Source organism: Alexandromys fortis, unplaced genomic scaffold (genome assembly GCF_014885135.2).
Source record: "Alexandromys fortis isolate MF-2015 unplaced genomic scaffold, M_Fortis_MF-2015_v1.1 scaffold_123, whole genome shotgun sequence".
Classification (NCBI taxonomy): Eukaryota; Metazoa; Chordata; class Mammalia; order Rodentia; family Cricetidae; genus Alexandromys; species Alexandromys fortis.
This window is the reverse complement of record NW_026068003.1, coordinates 4819035-4837973: the sequence shown is the minus strand read 5'-3', so window position 1 is coordinate 4837973 and position 18939 is coordinate 4819035. Positions and strand designations below refer to the sequence as shown.

General features: G+C 44.4%; 1 protein-coding gene across 27 annotated transcripts in view; it reads left to right on the top strand.

Annotated features, from left to right (window-relative positions):
- Cadps (calcium dependent secretion activator) overlaps positions 1 to 10747 on the top strand; it is a 436391-nt gene extending 425644 nt beyond the window's left edge. For all 27 annotated transcript variants that reach the window (XM_050161168.1, XM_050161171.1, XM_050161161.1 and 24 more), the window contains 2 exons: positions 6164 to 6268; positions 9496 to 10747. In XM_050161168.1, the coding sequence (XP_050017125.1) occupies positions 6164 to 6268; positions 9496 to 9675 (285 nt within the window). In that variant the 3' untranslated portion in view covers positions 9676 to 10747. The remainder of the gene's footprint in view (positions 1 to 6163; positions 6269 to 9495) is intronic.
- The last annotated feature ends 8192 nt before the right edge of the window (positions 10748 to 18939 follow it).

The following is an 18939-nucleotide window of genomic DNA, read 5'->3' as shown; positions in this document are numbered from 1 at the left end:
TGAGGAGCTTCCCGTGGCAATATCCCCAGGTCCCCATTATCCGTGTAGCCACTTTCTAAGCTCATCAAATGAGCCTTCTTTAGCACTCCGAGACAAGCCTGGGCTCCAGTAGAAACAGACTGAACAGCATGGCCCTAGCTGCACACTTCTGAGTCAGGTTCAGGACTGAGCAGGTTGGCCGTGAGACACCTAGAACCAACACTGATTGTGCAGAGCCAGTCCTTGCCTTCTTAACACAATGGAATTGAATAAAAAACACCCCATTGATTTGGTGGTTAGAAAAACCAAAAGAATACAAAACAAAACAAAAAAGCTTCAGACTACCTCAGTGCTTACTAAAATATACAAAATGGAGCTCTTTATAGTTGTTTGATTCAACAATTAAATTGTATCATGCTTCTAGTATGATTTATGTAGGATCTGTACGTAAAACATATGTACAGATCAGTGTTCCATAATTGTTTTGACTAACTCTGTGTGTGCACGCACCTGGGATTATCTATTGCATGCCTAGGGTTTTGTATCATTATTCTGCACAAAACAGTACTTTTTGGGGAACAGGCACTAAAGACAAGTATCTCTAAGTCAGAGAATCATCTGGTCTGTTAAGGCATTTCTATCAGTTGAGGTAAATGATTTTTGCATTATGTGAATAGGTAAATACTCTTTTGGCCTCTGTGCCCAGCTTCGGCTGCTGCTCATCTGTGACATGTGGCTCATTCCAAAAACCAGTGTACCCCTAACAACAAAGTCTGTAGAGGACATCAGATTAATTCCATAGTGCTGGGACCACAATTAGGGCTTACAGCCGGGCATGGTGGTACTTCCTTACCAGTATCTCAGTATCAGGAGGCAAAGGCAGGAGGATGGCTGCAGGAAAAAAGAGGCTAGCCTGATCTAGCAAGTTCAGGACAGCCAGAGGTATATGAGGAGACGCTGTCTCAAAATAAAAAATCTGAGTGGTAGTTAATAGTGGCAGAAAATAGAACCTCATCAGAAAGCACTCCGGCGCCAGGCTGTGCTGCTCACTGGGGTTAGCCATCTCTGAGTGGAGCCCAGTTTCTGGCAGCCCTACCTTGTCAGGCGTTAATTATTTGTCTTACCTATCAACACTTCAGGTTTTCAGGGCATGAGGCTTCCAGCCAGCCAGCAGCTAAACCAAAGGAAGACCTAGACAAAGATTCAGGAGTCACTTCTTCATCGCAGAGTTTAGTGAGGGGGGAACCAACTATTGTTGGCTTTAATATTTATTAACTTATATTTTTTTCAATTTTTACAATTGTTGAAATTTTAAATTACATTTTAATATTTGAGACATTCAAAAAATTAAAATTAAGGTCCAAAAATCCTTGATGAATATCAGATTTTTCAGTGATGTTTGTATGTGGTCCTGGTCTCTCATGATGTTGTCCACTGCCTCACCCTGGTCCTGGTCATAACAAACCATATTATAACGGTACATGCTGAATGTTATAATTGCCCTCCGGAAGTCAGTGTGCTTGTGAGCAGACTATGTGGCCTCAGAAATCTGAGTATCAGCGACCAAGTTTCTGCTAGAAATGGATCAAGACAATAACTTTGTGCTAGACTTTGAAAGCATCTGTGAGTGAAAGCTGTTTCCTTGAATGCTTCTTGTGAGGCACTCGGGCTGGTAGGCACCTATACAAAAATAACCTCCTAATGCTTTCAGCGACCTTATGAAGTCGGTGCTGCCGTTGACACTCAAGAGAAGGCTGGAAGTCACAGAGTGAAGCAGTGTGTTTGAGGCGATCCAGCTAACACGTGACCAAATAGGCTGTTACTGAGCTTACGCCTGCGAGGTTTGAAAAATCACTCATTCCGAGGGCCATTTTAACCCAACGCTTCGATAGAAATCAACATCAGCTTAAAATGTTCTTTGGGAACCCAAGGTGGTTTCCTGAGTTTAAGTGGAATCCCATTTGCTAAGAGCTACCCCATGTCTCTTCGAGACTCATGTGCACAATTCCGGGATCTCCCTGTGGGGGCCATGTCTTCCACCCACCTTGGTATTTGTTATCTTTTAGATTGAGAGGCAGAGATAAAGCAGTGAGAGATGAAGCACAATAATGGTTGGTAGTGGTGGTGGCTAGGGCAAAGGCAAAGATGAAGGTCATATCAGCTTCTCTGTATAGTAAGTACAGGCATGAGGCCTTCACCAGCTTTCCTTTGTTTGCTCATTGAAAGACTCCTATAAAAGGCAAATGAATCCCCATTTACAACGGTAAACTCATTCTCTAAGGGCAAAAGTCACAAGCTCTGATGTGTATGAGGACCAACACTCTTAAATGCCACCTACTAGAAAGCAAGGAAGCTTGGTAGTACCATCACGAATGCCTGCAGCCCAGCGTTCGGGAGGCTGAAGTGGGAAGATCCCTTGCGCATGAGATTTTAAGGTTATGCTGAGTGGTGATGATGCAAAAGACGGTTGGGGGAGAGAAAGGGCCAAGCTGGGTGGTACAGGCATGTGGTCCTGGTTTCTCAGAGACCAGATGCAAGATGACAAGTTCAGAGCCTGCCTGAGCTATGGACTGAGTTGAAAATCAGCCTGGTCACTTTAGTGAGACCCTATCTCAAAATTAAAACAGTCCAAACCAAAAAGGTTGAGGATGTAGCTTTGGTGGCAAAAGGAAAGAAGAAGGAGGGAGAGAAGGCAAGCGGTGTTCCCTGGCTTTCTAGCTACTTTCTAGACACAACCTGAGATTCAGCAGCAGTTCTTCAGCCCTCCAGGGGCTCTGAAGCCCTAGGCCAGTGAGATGAGCCTTCTTTATGTTCCAGCATTCCCAGAATGACCACCAGGGCTGCATGTTAAAAGAGCCCAGTCCACTGGCAGTTTCACTTCCGTGGTGTTTTCTTATAAAGTTGCCTTGTTGGGAAGTTTCAGATCAGTAGCCCTAAATTAACGGCGAGCAAATCATGAGGATATTCAAACGATCCAATGAGTGTTGTCGACTCCTGCTTTTCCTTTCTCGGAGCGAAAGCACACGTTACCAAACATTGCATGCTCAGGTGTTGAAATAGCTCCAGAAAAGACCTGTCTGAGAAAGACAGCACAAAAACGGGGAGAACTTCAGCTGTTTTAGGAATTCCCTCTTTCGAAGAATCATAACAAATCTGCCGTCTTAGCGTTGACATCAAACACAGCGAACGTGACTCCCCGAAGAGCTGCCATGCGTTCTGGTTAGGCGGTAGAAAATGGAGACAGTCACGGTTTGCGGTTCTGGCTGGGTTCTGGGGGGGGGGGGGGGAGAAGCCTTCCTCTGGGGCCTGCTTCTAGTAACCCATAAGCTATCCCCAGTTAGAGAGTTGGGGAGAGGGGTCACAGATTGGCTCTGCTGACCATCACACGCCTGTACCCAGAATACTTCCTGTGTGTTCTTGAATAAGTCGCTAACCCTCTCTGGGCCTTTGTTTCCTCCTTTCCGATGGATACTGTGAAGATGGCTGTCACCTCTAACACTGTAAAGTTCTAGAAGGCAATGCCTCCTTCTTTCTCCAACATCTACATGCCTTTCGACGCCCTTGCTGGAAATGCGAATTAGCACTGGCTGCATGGCATCTTAACGCGTCTCCGATTCCCTCTGCTGAGCATAAGGTTTGGAAAGGACTCACTTTCTCCCTTTTGCCTCTTTGAGTGTGTAGCCAATGGGGCACCATCCATGTTTTACACTTCTCCTGCTAGATGTGCGATTCAGGAGAGGCTCGGATGTTCCAGGACGTTCTTGCTCCTGGGGTGGCAGTGTGCTCAGTTGCCTTGCTCTCGCTCTCTCTCTTTCTCTCCTGTGTGTACTTCCCCCTCCCTCCCTGGCCTTCTCCGGCAGTGCAAGGCTGTCGACAGCAGCCTACCTTTTAATTTGTATTTTTAATTTTTATTTATTTATTGTGCTATTTAAAAGCCATTTTCAAGAGTGAGAACTGCCTATGTAAAATGGAAGGGGGGGTGCTATATTTTTTTTTCCCCTGAAAGGTGGCGCGTCTCTCAGTAAAGAGAAAAAGGCATGTTGCACCAGGCTTGCTGGCAGTGATAGAAGCCAGCACTGGTTTGCCTGTTGTCACAGCCAAAGCAAAATGCCACCTCTGCCTAGAAGCCAGAGTGCCACACTCCTCTTTTGTGTCCCAGGCGTGTATCCATCACAAGGTTATGAGCATGTATGTTTGGCCATGTAGTCACATGAACTTCTTGAAGGTCACCTTCCAACCCCCTGGGAGAACAAACATAAGGAGAAATTATTCCAGGATAAAGTGGAGTGCATGCCAGATACAGCAAGTAAATTTCAATTGAAGGCCTAGGTAAACCCAGGAGAGCCCCTAATTGCCCAGGCATCATGAAGCTGCATGCTCACCTATGAGCCAAGGCTTCTCCTGTCCCCAGAGCCTCCTAATAAACCCAGATGTAGTAGCAGCAAACGCAGCAGAATCCCGAAACAGGAGGTGCCAAAAACACCCTCCACACACAGCCACCACTACCCCTCCCTAAAAAAAAGTTTCAGGAAAAAAAAACTGTTCTCACCCCTAGAGGGGAAAACCTGTCCACGCCTGAAGCGGCTTGACCCCTACCGATCACACACTCTCCCGGAGAGTGAACTGCCCATCTCAACAGGAAACCCCCACCCCCAGCCGCCTGCTCCCTGGGGAGGGACAGACGGTTCCCACAACTGACAGTTTCTCCTCCGTGATCTTTAAAAGAGCAGGAGCTGGCTGTGAGGCGGCTGCGCTGCCTCCCCTCATGGGGTAGCTTGGTCCCTGTTGCGGCTAGGCTCCAAAGAGAGCCACACTTGGCTCCGATGGGGACTGAGCCTAGATAGGAATGATGCAAAGAGGGCTTCTGTACGCCATGGCTGCGACGGCGCTGTAGTTTCTCGCAAGGTGAGACTTGGCAGTTCTACCTTGCAAGTAAAACCCCAAATTAATTTTTTTTTTTAAAGAAATTAAGTCAGAAACAAGGCTTCAGAAAAGCTGTGAGTGTTGGGCATAAACTGATTTTGGATGATCTGTAGGTGAGAAAGGGTGGAGTTACCATCAGAAACATGTTTTTATTTATGCTTTTCGAATCCCCACTGGTGTGCGATGTGTGTGTGTGTGTGTGCCTGTGTGCGCGGGCTAGTGTGAGTGTGCGCATCGCCTCAGTTCCCTGACTCCTCTCTTTCCTTCGGTGCCCAGTTCATGTAGACGTCGGATAAATGAATCTATAGGTCCATCCACACCTTTTCATTTTATTTGTAAATTGTTTGGTGTACGCGGTGGAGCGTAATGAAACCTGGTGAAGTTTAAAAGATTAGATTTTTTTTTCCTCCTGACACTTCATAACACTGTTCATATGTCTCTGAGTGAGATTTATGAATATATGAGCCGTACTGCAAAATTATACTGCACCAGAGACTTCCTGCACCACAGGGGTGGCAGTCTCAAGTGACACAGCTTCGAGCATTTTTCACAGACAAGAAGCAAAATTTAACCCCCATAAGGGGAAGTATGATTTCAACAGCTTGAAATGAGCTCATTTGTAGAGAGGGGTTTTTTTTCCTTCTCATATTCCATAATTTTTTTGTGCTAGGATTAAAACAGATTGCACAGCTAATGCAGGGCACATAAACACTGCCCAGAACAGTTTGGCCCTTAAAGAGAAATCCTCCTTTGCTGTCCAGATTACGAATACCCCAGTTGAGCGAATGGTGGTAAATACCCACCCCTCAATTTCCCAGGCTTCCCACCTGGTTCTCAGAATTGCACATGCTGGGGCCCTTTTCCGAAGGTAAGTGCCAGTCAGGGCACCCCTGTCTCTCTTCTGCCCCTCGAGACAATGGCATTGGGGAATGGAGCAAAGCCTTGAATCACTCCTGAGTAAAATGGACCGATTCAGACGAGAGCCAAGAGCACCAGAGACAGTCTTCAGGAATGCACCATGGATGTGCTGTGTGTAGTCTGAAGGTGCCAGGTTCAGTCCCCAGCCCACACCGCCCTGGTCTAGACTGAACCAGCACCTCATTTGTGTGACTTGATGATCATGGTCTTCTGTGCCTTCCGATTCTGTTTGACCATCTTGTTTCCTCTGGAGCAGAGCAGGTGTGCAGATGTGACCCGTTCCCTCCCTGAGCTGTCGCCCCTCCGTGACATGTTGCCTGGAGAACTTTTGTCTCTCTTTCAGCAATGGTACAACAGCTCCATGAATGTCATCTGCACCTGGCTGACCGACCGGATGGACCTCCAGCTTCACATTTACCAGCTGAAAACACTCATTAGGATGGTGAAGGTAAAAGAGCGAAGCCGCCTTCTTTGCCAGCAGCCGGTCGAAAGACACTTCACTGGCGAGCTGCAGGTCTCCCCTGCACAGATAGTACCTGCTTATGTACACAACAGCCAGCATTGCATGCAGGGAAGGCCTATGGAGTTTCTGTGTGGCGCATGCTTAATTTCATACTGAGACATCAAAGGCAGCTTAGTTTAAAAGGGGCGGGGGTGGGAGTGGGCATCGATATCATTGTCTATATAGAAAAAAATATCATGTATATTTGCCACACACAAAATGTCACCGAGACTCTGGCGCCCTGGCTGTGGCATGGCGCCTTTAAAAGCTTGCTTTGGGCACCATTATGTGAATTGCATAAATTACCAATTTCTTTTAGGGTTTCATTATATAAAATTTTGCCACAATTAATTTAGTGGAAATATTTACCCCCAGCTATTTCTAAATGTGTTCCGTGATCTTTATCGGAATGCAAATCAATATTGTTCTCATAGTTAATTGGAGTGGTTTCTCTGACAATGCGTGCACACAATCAAATGTACAGGATCACGAGGGTGAGACAACATGCCCTGGAAGTGGCTCTGTTCCCCTGTTCTTCTGTGTGTGCCATGGACTAATGATAATTATTTCAGCGTGAAATCGAAGCGGTTTACATGAAATAATAAGATCTCAGAAGGGGGTAAATACGGTTTTTGATCATTTCAGTTTCCATTCGGTGCTTCACCATAGAGGGTTTTTTTTAAAAAAAAAAAAAAAAACATTTGTATGCAAAACTCCTATTCAATGCGCAGAAATCTCCATTAAAATATTTTAGTAATAAGTGTAGCTGAATTTTCTTAGCAGTTTGCCAAAAAATTTCTCCCTGCCCTGCTTCTTGGTCTCCTTTGGATTCGCCCCATCCCCCTGAAGGTGCTCTTCTACCTCAGTGCCGACTAAAGCCCAATTACAGTTCCATTGTGTGTAATTAAGGAGTTATTATCATCTGCATTACATCTCACAAAGCCTCCACCCTGGAGAAGGTTGCAGCCAGGATGTAACTGCAGCTGCTGCAAAAGGAATATATGCACTTGAATGGTGTCCTCGGCTTAATTTTCTCAATTTTTTGGAGTCAGTTCCTTAAGACAAGTTCACTAAGCGTTGCCAGATCCTCTGAGTTTCTTTCCTTGGTGTAACTATTTTTTTTTCTCTTTTTTTTTCTTTTGTGTGTGTCTGTGTGTGTGTAGTATAGAGTATAAATGATAATTCTATTTGGCCCTTACCTGATCATGTAGACATGAAAAGAAAATACCATAATTGCGGATTTTCCAATTTTCTTCCCAAAACTGGTATTTCCAAATCCTTGTCAAAAATTAGCAGTATCTTATTAAGATAATAATATGCCAGAGAGGAGGCTTAATTTTTGCCATCTGCCAAAAACAAACATATACACAGTCGTGAACTACAGAGGAACACAGAAATGTCACTGGATAGGAATCTCTTACTTTCTCCAGAATGTCTACTTAACAAGGAGACTGAGACAGAATCCCCCACCTCCAGTTCAGGGACACACCCAGAGTGTTCCTTCACAAATTTCCAAGGGTCCTCGACCTCTTTCCTGCCTCGAAAGACAGAGTCCCTTCATTCATCCATCCATTCCTCATCCAGAAAGCATGTGTTTGTCCACCCATCGCTAGGTGAAGGTGAGCATCTTCATATTAGCAAGTGAAGGATTGAGATCTGAATAGCCATCATCTCTACCATTAGGCAGTTAGCAGCTAAGTAGAACGCACGCTGCTCTGGAATTTGAATGAAGAAGAGACTACTCGAGCATTTTAAACTCTACTTTTCCTGCCATAGTCTGGCAACAATTATATTATTTTAAGTGGCCACAGAACAGCTAACTGGAAAGTTCAGAAGGCATAGTAAGTCATTTGGCTATTTAATCTGTTCTGGACCTAACATCTAATCAGTCTCTTATCCATCCCATCACATGAAAAGCTACCTAACTGTTCCTGTCTTCTCAGGAGAATTTCCCTAGCGCCATAAGATGACTTTGGAACGATATCTAAACCAGGTGACTTACAAAGAGAGAGAAGGTGTGGCGAATAAATCAGCCACAAAGGGGCATGTGGTCATCCTGTCCATAACGTCACGTGACTGCCTCACTGATTAACTGTGTAGTCAGTACAACCTGTGACCGAAAATGTGTGTTGACCTTGGGATTACTGGTAGCATAGCAGCACTAGGCGTGCTATTAAAGACACAAATAACATGGGAGTCATATTGGAATACATTACTACTCTCCCTCTTGACCGTGTCTCAAGTGTTCTGCAGAAACAGGTAAAAAAAAGCGAAGGAGAGAATTAGTAGCTGAAATGTTCTGCCGTGTAATGAGAAAACTCGTAGTTAGAAAGAAACCATATACATATTTAAACTAGATAGCAGTCAGATGCTTCTGGTCATGTTCAGTTAACACCAAAGGAGTTCCTGGGAAACAGTCCTTGGGATACCTAAGGAAATCCGAGAGAAATTGTATTAAGGAACAAAGGAGCTCGTAATACAGCAACACCAACCATTGTTCTTGAAAAGGTGCCAGATTTCTTCCCTGAGAACATAAAGTTGTGAACAAAATGGATACAGATCTTTCCCAGGGAGACAAGGCATGAGTCACATGCCTGCAACATATTGATGAGGCATTAGCGCTCCATCTTGCCCATCACTGTGGCTGCCCGTGATAGGTTTCATATACCAAATGCATATGTCTGTCTTGTGAATGAGAGAGAGGGAAGTGGCTCGTGCAATTATAACAGACAAAATCTCCAAAAACTAGACTGCAACGGAAGTCACAAAATGCCATAATCAATTGCCACCTTCATTGTGTATATGTTCGAGCCCCTTATACTGCCGATCACGTTCTTATAATAACCTAAGGGAAAGAACCAGACCAAGGGAGGGGGAAACAGCTAGGAAACATTTCCCTTCATGGATCTGAATAAACACAAGCTTATGTTCTTTGCTTTGTCTCATCTAATATAGTTTATCCTGTCACAGTTTCTCGTTTTCTGTCATTCAGTTGAGTCTCGGTTCTCAGTCCAAGTAAAAGCTGAACGGAATGACGTTTTACTTTTTCCAATTCATAAAGAGTGACACCTAACTAAAGTCATGACTCTTACCCTTGTGCCGGCTTTGCACCCTCTCGCTCCTCGCCTTGGTGATAAGAATCTCTCTCACCACTTTATCTTTTCTCCCTGTAGAAAACCTATAGAGATTTCCGATTGCAAGGCGTCCTGGATTCTACCTTAAACAGCAAGACCTATGAGACCATCCGAAACCGCCTCACTGTGGAGGAAGCTACAGCGTCAGTGAGCGAGGGTGGGGGATTACAAGGCATCAGCATGAAGGACAGTGATGAGGAAGATGAAGAAGACGACTAGACCATTCTCCGGTTCGAAGAGTCCCCTGGGGTGGAGTCCTGTAATCAATGCATGTCCTTAGTCTGTTAGTTAACTCCATTAGGGAATTTTCTGTCAACTACCATCCCCATGAGATGTTTACCAAAACACTTACCATTTTAGCTACGTGGTACCAAGATTAACCTTCAGATCCATGGTTTCCTGGTTTCTGTGTCTATATGTTTACAAGCAATATGGAACACCATTCTTAAACCCTGTTCATGGAGAGGATACATAGTTCAGCTGCTAGGTGTGTCCCTGTTGTTAGCAGAACAAAAATGCTTCACCCTGTACTACGTATGCGCTGATGGGAAGTGGCCATGGGAGCTATCATGCTGGGCATTTCCATGTCTCTGTTTTATATATGTGGGTACCAGGTATTTAAATGGGTACATGAATAGATTAATTTAACAGAACTGCTTGATTTGGGTTTCAGATTTGTTCTTGGTCTATGGGATGGGAAAAAAATGGCATGGTTCCAACAGCCAACTTAAGCTTTTCCCATCCCCTAAAACTGAAAGCAGTGGACCCCTTGTGTCCTGGTTAACCCAGCTTTGCATTTATTCATGTAGTTTCCCCCACTAAAAAAAAGTTACATATCAATGGATTAATTTCAAGGGGGCCATCAGATCGGGACTTAGCATCAAGCAAAGTTCAGACCAACTGTCTTCTGTCAAAGTTTATCCTAGTAAATGTTACATTTTGCTTTTCTGTTTCAATAACTGTATATGTAAAAAAAAATCACAAAACAAAACAAAGCCTATTGAAATGACAACCCTAGACTATAAATGTATTTATAATAAGATATGGATATTTCCTCCAGTAGACTGTAACCATAACTTCAATTATTTTGTTCCACACTGTTTTTTATATCTGTCATGTACATTGCTCTTGGACCTGTAACTGAGCGACCCTGGGGTCCGCTGTAGACCTGTTTCTTTCTGTGGAAAATAGTGGATCCATCTTGCTTTTTGCCTTATATAAAAAGCCTACAGTTGTAAAAGTGTGGGAGACTGTGGCTTCTCAATAAATAATTATTCAAATGTCCTAAGAACGTGTGTTGGAGCCCACCTTCTCTTCCGTCTCCTCTGAAAGCCCCACTGAAGCAGAAGAAGCCGGGAGAGGCGGGAAAAGCAGGGCAGAGGTGACTCTCAGGAGCACTCTGTTGGTGTGGGCTGCTGAGAGGCTGCCCAGAATTCCACTAATTCGCACTCCACTCACTCGGGATCTGATGTTGGGCAGATTATGCTTGCATCATAGGATAAATAAGGGTTTGCTGAGTGAGCGAGTGGTGTAAACGAGAGGAATGTTTCTCCTGTATGGAGGGAAGGCCAACAAACTGTTTTTAAGCACCACTTTAACAGCAGTGTTTGCATTCAAACAAAGTGTGTGCCAATTATATATGATTCTTATATATTTGTTAAAGCATTTTTTTTTTCAAGATTCTCTAAGACATGGAGTGCTCTTCTCGCTCCCCGGCTCCTGTCAACTATATAATCACCTGGGTTTGAAAGAAATTAAACGTGTCCCTTTGCTTGCTTCGTTTGTGTCTGTCACAAACTAGGCTGACCTCTCTATGGGGCTAAGACGTAGGATTGCTTTCCTGAGAAGGCAGGGCAGAATGATTGCCAGTTGTTCTCAGCGAAGCAGCTCTCCCGAGGGCACGCTCACTGTTCACCTCTTCAGGTCTGGAGGAGCAAGTCCTTCCTGCTCTTGGTGGGTGTGCAAGAACTCTATTGACCAATGCTTCCAAGCTCTGAGTCATCCATCCGTTGCCTTACTTAAGGCTCTGAACAAGGATGGGGAGAATCCTGCGTGACCCTCACTATAGATGAAGACGTTAAGATCCAAAGGTATGGGAGCTGGATGTTGTAGGTCACACACCTAATCCCAGCAACTGGGATTTAGAATTAGGAAGAACAGGAGTTCAAAGCCAGCCTAAACCACACACCAAGCTTAAGGCGAGCGTAGGCAGCATGAGACCCTGTCTCAACATTCCCCCATCTACCTACCCCCACAAAAGCACAAAGGATTAGCTAATTGACCCAAAGATACACAGGTCAATCGGAACAGAAAGGCCTATGATTTCAGACAATGTTTTTGTTATACTCAGTGTTGCAAAACTACAGCATCTATTTCATGCAAAAATTACAGACAACTTTCAGATGTGCCAAGTAAAGAGGAAGCATCCTAGCGTTTAAAACTTGGGTTGTAGGGGTGGTGTTCAGGATCCCTGGGGTGGGGACTATGTGAGCAGGTTGTATAACCAAAGGCCATGAAGAGAGGCAGGCTAGAAAAGACTACACCTCCGCTGCCAAGGTCAAAAGAGAAGTAAGATTCCCTCCAAATAGAGCCCCTCACCACCTACCATGAGAACTCAGTTAAATAGTGTCCCCCAGTGTAGCAATGTGAGAAAAGTGGGGGGGGGGGGACAGGAAATGACACACGAGAAAGATCAGAGAGAAAGCTTTAGCCAAGTTCAACCCTCAAGTCACCCCTGCCAGAAGTACAAACCAAGGACCAGAGTTCCAGGACCTTGAGCTTTCTCTTTTTCCTTTAGAACAAACGTACAGAAGAGAAGAAATCCTAAAAGGCAGCTCTGTATTTTACCCCAGGGTGAACTCATTCACAACACACACACAAAATCAGGAATATAAAGCCCCTAACCATCCCTGACAAGCCCCTGGCCCATGAGCCTCTACTTCTCACTTGCCAAGGGCAACCACCATCCTCATTCCCAATGTGTAGAGAGACTTTCCTATTCTTTATTATTATTATTGATTTTTGTTGAGCTCTACATTTTTCTCTGCTCCCCTCCCCTTCAACCCTCTCCCAAGGTCCCCAAGCTCCCAATTTACTTAGGAGATCTTGTCTTTTTCTACTACCCATGTAGATTAGATCTATGTATGTCTCTCTTAGGGCCCTCACTGTTGTCTAGGTTCTCTGGGATTGTGATTTGCGGGCTGGTTTTCTTTGCTTAGACTTTCCTATTCTGTCTATGTAATCACGCTCACAGGACACGTCCACTCACGTGTAGTCATTCTGTTGCTGAGATAGCTGTGGCTCATTTCATGGTCGCTATGTGCCTTCTGATTTATGAATATGCCACAACGGATGTATCCAGGTCACGATGTCATTTTCCATTTCGGGTGGTTACAAAGACTGCTGCTGTGACTTTTACGTGTTCTCTGGTGCAGTTGTTTTTGGAAGATGCTGCCAATTTTTGTGACATTTCAACCTCACCAACTGTGTGTCAACATCCCTATCCTTCTCCTTGGCAAAGCTAAGTATTACCACTCTTTAAAGCTTTGACCTTATGTTAAGTGAGCTAGTGGTTCATGATGGCAGTTCCGAGGTTACAAAAATGGAATTGATTTCCTGTGAGTACATGCATTGGTGATTTGGATAGCCTCTTTCGGGCAGTGTAAGTTTGATCCTTCCCTTTTTGGGGAAGATGAAAATTCTAGAACTACTTGAAGGCTGTGGAGATAAAGGAGATGTCAAGGGGGTAAGGGAAAAGCAGCCCTGGGCTTAACAACCCAACCATGCATTGGGAGCCCACGCTGGTCATGTTCATTGCCAAAATCACCTCGGCCTGCTACCCCATTTCCTCTAACCTCAGCGGGGGAATCTTTTGAAAAGGCAAGAATCATCTGGGCCCTCCCCTAATTAAAGGCACCCAGTTTCTCCCAACCTTTCTCTTAGAATGAATCTCAAACTCCTTAATGCAGCATGCAAGGCCATGTCCGGTGACTCTTGCCTACCTCTCCGGTTGCTCGTGTTAGCCCTGCTGCTCTCTGAGATGTTCCGCACTTGCCACCTCTTGCTTCCACTCTCCACCTGGTTCTTCTCACCTGGGCTCCCACCCAGTGCTGTTTCTTCCCATCTCTCACCTCTCAGCTAAACTGGACTTTTCCAAGGAAGTCTGCAAAGTCACCTACATTGTGGATCCTCGCCCTCGGCTGCTCTCTCCTGGAGCGTCACAGCTGCTCCCGACTAGGTTCTTTACACACACACACACACACACACACACACACACACGTATTTCTTAGCATTCTTCTCCACTCCAGGGAGATCTGCTTGCACCAGACTCCCCGCTCTAGCCCCAGTGTCCTCCTAAGTAGAGACTATTGAACAAAGGAGGAAAGGATACAGATGGAGAGGTCTTGGTTGCTCTTAGAATCCTTGGGTGGTATGAATCTTTGAAAGCCTCTCTTGAGTAAATGGTACAAGACTCAGAGGATGGAGAAGGAAAGTGAGGCTCACAGAATAGCTTAACTTGAAGAGTCCTTCGAGAGAACCAGATAGGACACAGCACAGTGGAGGGAGGTAGTGGAATAAGCCACTAGGCTGGGCTTCTACAGAGATCAGAAGTCCCCTGGGTTCCCAGAGCACATATTTAAGCAAATACCTGTTTACTTAAAGCATTAAGAAATAGGCTCTCAGCCTTAACTGGGACAGCATATTGCATCACCTCCTCCACAAGGCTCAAGGGACAAAAGCAGGAACAAAAGGATTGCAAACGCCAGAGGTTGACTGCTGTGAAGTGTTATGTGGCAGGGCTATTGCTCTCGTGAACTTAGAACATCTAAGGTTGCAAGTTTAAGACTTTTGCAAGATCAGGCCAGTCAACACTTCACTGCAAACTGGGAAGGCCCCGCCCTTGATTGAGAAGCTCATGGCAGTCTCTAACTGCTTAAGGGGGAAAGTCCATTTTCTTCAGTGGTTTGGTCCATGGTAGGTCTCCCATGCTCCAGTAGATGGCCCTACATCCATGTACATATATAAGACATTAAGTGAACTCCATGGGTTATAAAGGAAGATGATAAAGAGGAGGAAGAGGGAGGAGGAGATGGGGAGGGGGCTAAGAACAGGATAAGAAAGAAAACATTGAATATAGGTTGGCAATGTGTTCCGGGGAGAGTTACGGGGAAGACTGGAAGACGGATATGGTCTAAACACATTATGATCATGTATGAAATTCTGAAAATGTATCATTTTAAAAATAAGCTCCTTGTTTTAGGAGCTCCTGCATCATGGAAAGATTTACCCAGGGTCTTGGGAGAGATTGTGTCGGGACAGCGTGATTAAAGTATGAGGGGAAGATGTTTCGCACCCTATAGTTTGGATTTGTTGGTCTACTCAGCCAACAGATAACTAGTGTTTTGTTTTTATTTTTTTCACATTGACATTTATGAAGTAGAGGACTGTGGAGATAAACCAGTCTGTAAAGTTCTTGTCTTGTATTACAAGGATCTGAAGTCCATTCCCATATTAGGAGGGAAAGGTCAGGTAAGAGCTGGAGCTAGGTCAATCCCTGAAGTTCACTTGTAGCCATCTTAGTTAGGGTTTCTATTGCTGCGATGAAACACCATGACCAGAGAGTAAGTTGGGGAGGAAAGGGTTTATTTGGCTTACACTTCAACACTGCTTTTCATCACTGAAGAGTCAGGACAGGAACTCAAATAGGGCAGGATCCTAGAGGCAGGAGCTGATGCAGGAGCCATAGAGGGGGTGCTACTTACTAGCTTGCTTCTTGGGGTTTGCTCAGCCCAGTTTTCTTATAGAACCCAGGACCAGCAGCCTAGGGATGGTATCACCCCACCGTGGACTGGAACCTTCCCCGTTGATGACTAAATGAGAAAATGCCTTACAGCTGGATCTCATGGAGGCATTTCCTCAGCTGAGGCTCCTTCCTCTCTGATGACTCTAGCTTGGGTCAAGTCACACACAAAACCGCCAAGCACACCAGCCAACTTAACCTACTTCATGAGTTGAAAGCCAGTGAGACCCTACATCAGAGAACAAGGCAGAGACTGGGGAGATTGTGCTTACAGCACTTGCTGCACAAGAATGCACACTAAATGTCTCATCCCCATGATCAACTTAAATGTCAGGTGGAGAGTTCGGTGTTTTCAACATGGACAGGGGACCTGAAGAGCAAGCTGGTTAGACAGACTAGTGGTACTGATGAGTTTCAGGGTCAACTAAAGACCTTGCCTCAACGAATAATATGGAGAGTGGTTCAGGAAGACTCCCAACATCAGTTGTGGTCCTAAATACACTCACACACACACATACATGTAAACCCACACATGTGAACATACAGGCCATACATATACACATTTGAGACTCCCCCAAAAAACACAATAACAAAAATGATATTATAACAAAAATAAAAACCAGGTGGATGACACTGGAGAATATAACACTTGAAGCTATCCTCTGGCCTACACATGCATGTGCACACAGAGAGAAGAGAGGAGAGAGAAGAAGAGAGAGAGATCAACTAGAACAGAATTACACGAAGCAAAAAAAAAAAAAATCAATCTTATCCCCACCAGCCTCTTTCCCTAAAGTAGCCATTGCTAACAGATGGTCAAATATTCTCCCAGATATGTCTACATTACAAACAAGTATATTAGATATATATTTGACACATATGACACGGATTTATATAAATGTTAATCATCCTAAATCTAGTTTGTAAAACACATTTTCCACTTGTCTTTATAGACGTGTCTGTGTGTCTGCCTAGGTAGACTGTCCATATAACTTTGCTAAAGGGTGTACTGCATTTAAGGAGATTTTTCTGGTCAAAGAAGAGACAGGAGCCAAGTAAGGCAAAATGAAAATTTAGGATAAGATTATGATGGATCAAAACAAAGTGGAGGAAATGAGCCATCTGTGGGAGTGACCCAAGAAACTGTTTGAAAATGTGTGACTGAAGAATTTGTGAAATACCCCAGAGCCAATCACAGTCTAACTGCAGGATTGCAGTTGTCTGTTTATGTGTCTGTCTCCGCTAGACTGCCAACTACTTGAGGTCAGGGACTGTGTATGCTGGGGGGTGCATAGGATACAGTAGGCAATCGATACATGTTGGCTGAATTGAACGAGTGAACATCAGACCCAAGTATGATCATGACTATGAAAGCACAAATGTATTATAACTTTATCTGGTATGTGATGTGTATATATGTATGATATGTGTTCATGTTGGTGAAGGCATGTGTGTGTGGCCCACAGCAAGAGTGTGGAAGTCAGAGGACCATCTCGGATGTGGCTTCTTACCTTCTACCTTGTTTGAGACAGGGCATCTTTGTTGTTTGTTCACCACTGCGTGTGACAGGGATTCCCCTGTCTCTGCATCCTATCTTGCTGTAGGAGCACTGGAATGGAGGTGTGCGCCTTGGGATTGAGGCGGGAATATTGGGATGGAGGTAGGAGCATTGGGGTGGAGGAAAGAGTATTGGGGTGGATGTAGGAGCATTGGGATGGAGGTAGGAGCACTGGGATGGAGGTAGGCAAATTGGGATGGAGGTAGGAGCATTGGAGTAGAGGTAGGAGCATTGGGATGGAGGTAGGAGCATTGGGGTGGAGGTAGGAGCATTGGGGTGGAGGTGTGAGCTCTCGTGGCTGGCTTTCTGTGAGTTCTGGTGATTCAAGCTCAGATTCTCATGCTTGCATAACAAGCATTTTACCCACAGAGCCATTCTCTCTTCCTCTCTCTCTCTTCCTCTCTCTCTTTTCCTCTCTCTCTCTCTTCCTCTCTCTCTCTCTCTCTCTCTCTCTCTCTCTNAAAAACCATCTTTAAATTAAAAGACAGTTGTTAATTCGTCCTATTTTTTCTTCCCTATTGCCCACTCTCTTCCTTCCTTCTTACCCTCCCATTCCATTCTCTCTTCCTCTCTCTCTCTTCCTCTCTCTCTTTTCCTCTCTCTCTCTCTTCCTCTCTCTCTCTCTCTCTCTCTCTCTCTCTCTCTCTCTCTCTCTCTCCTCTCTTCCTTTGAGTATTAGAGTAGAAGGCAGAACACTATGTAAGTCACCACAAATGTGGCCTGAATTTCCCAGGCAGGCATGAACAACCGTGCTGTCAAAGGTTTGTGTTTCCACAGGAATTTTAGAAAGTCAACCGAACAACCAGAGTTGTGTCATCATTGCTTAAGCAGAAAGTTTAATAAGTTAATTTACTTCAAATGTTAAGCTCCAAAGCAAGTGTGTTCTTTGTGGCCAGCTTCCACCAGACACATGATTAGCAAATCTGAAATTAAATCAAATTATGCACATTTTGCAATACTTGTTAAACAATTTTTTTAAAATAAATATTCATCTTTTATTCAAGGTTGTTTTGCTTCTTCGTCTAAATACTAAAATTATCATTTGTTTTCCTTTTAACGAAATCATGCATTTCACCCATAGTTATGAATCTACTTTTATTGTAACTAAGCAAAACACGAGGAAAAGGGTGGCTGGGGCGCCGTCTGCCAGCAGAGTTCTCTCCCTTAATGATAGTCCATTGAAGCTCAAAGGAAAACACCAAGCAACAAGCTAATCCCAGCCATCAGCTAGCAGAAGAATAAAACAATGACTACTACCCACGCAATGCCAAGAAAACAGGACGCAAAGGCACAATGCAGCAGAAGGGCCACAAAGCAAGTGTCTCAGCTCCTGAGAATCGGTGGTGGCACGGCCAATCAATTGGAAACAAAATGATGTTGGCATGTTTCTCTCTGCCCAGAGAGAAGCTGGCTTTGCCTGCTAGGTGCTGAGCATGATTACAAAGAGTAAGCCACCCTCAGAGCAGGAAAAATGGGACCGGAGACAGTCACATTTCAGGAGCCCGGCTCGGGGGTTGGAGAAATGTTTAAGAGAAAAAAACAAAGGTAACAAAAGGATGCTAAGTACTTGTGATACAAAGTAAAGCCCAGTTTATGAGAAAGTTATGGCTGCATTTCAAATCCAAGTGTCGCTGCGTTATTGTGAACGAGACAGATGGACTGTGCTCCTTACTGTCTCCTCAGACAAGTCTTGGAACCCAGCTTTGAACATCACAAATTCCCCTTTAGTATTTTTGATTAAATATTAATAGTTAACCTTGGATTAAAGCACGCTTTTAAGAAATAAAAAGCAAGCAGCAAGATGATAGGCTTAAAAGTTGCAAGGCAATTAAACACTTGAACCCTTCAGGCCCTCCATCAAACAACTCCTGGTCTTGCGATATTGGGAGTAAATTTCTATGCTGTTTATGATAGGACAAGGAAATGACTAAAGGTCAGAGTGATAAAATGATCCTGAAGAAATGAGGACCAACTCTCAACTCCCAAATCCAGGAAATGGGTTTTTTTCTACATCCTTATCCAGTGAGACCTTCTCTGTCTCATTTTTTTCTACCCTATTAGTTAAATCAGTTCCTCTATATTTTCCTCATTGTAAGACAAACTACTGTTCAGTTTTAAGAACTCT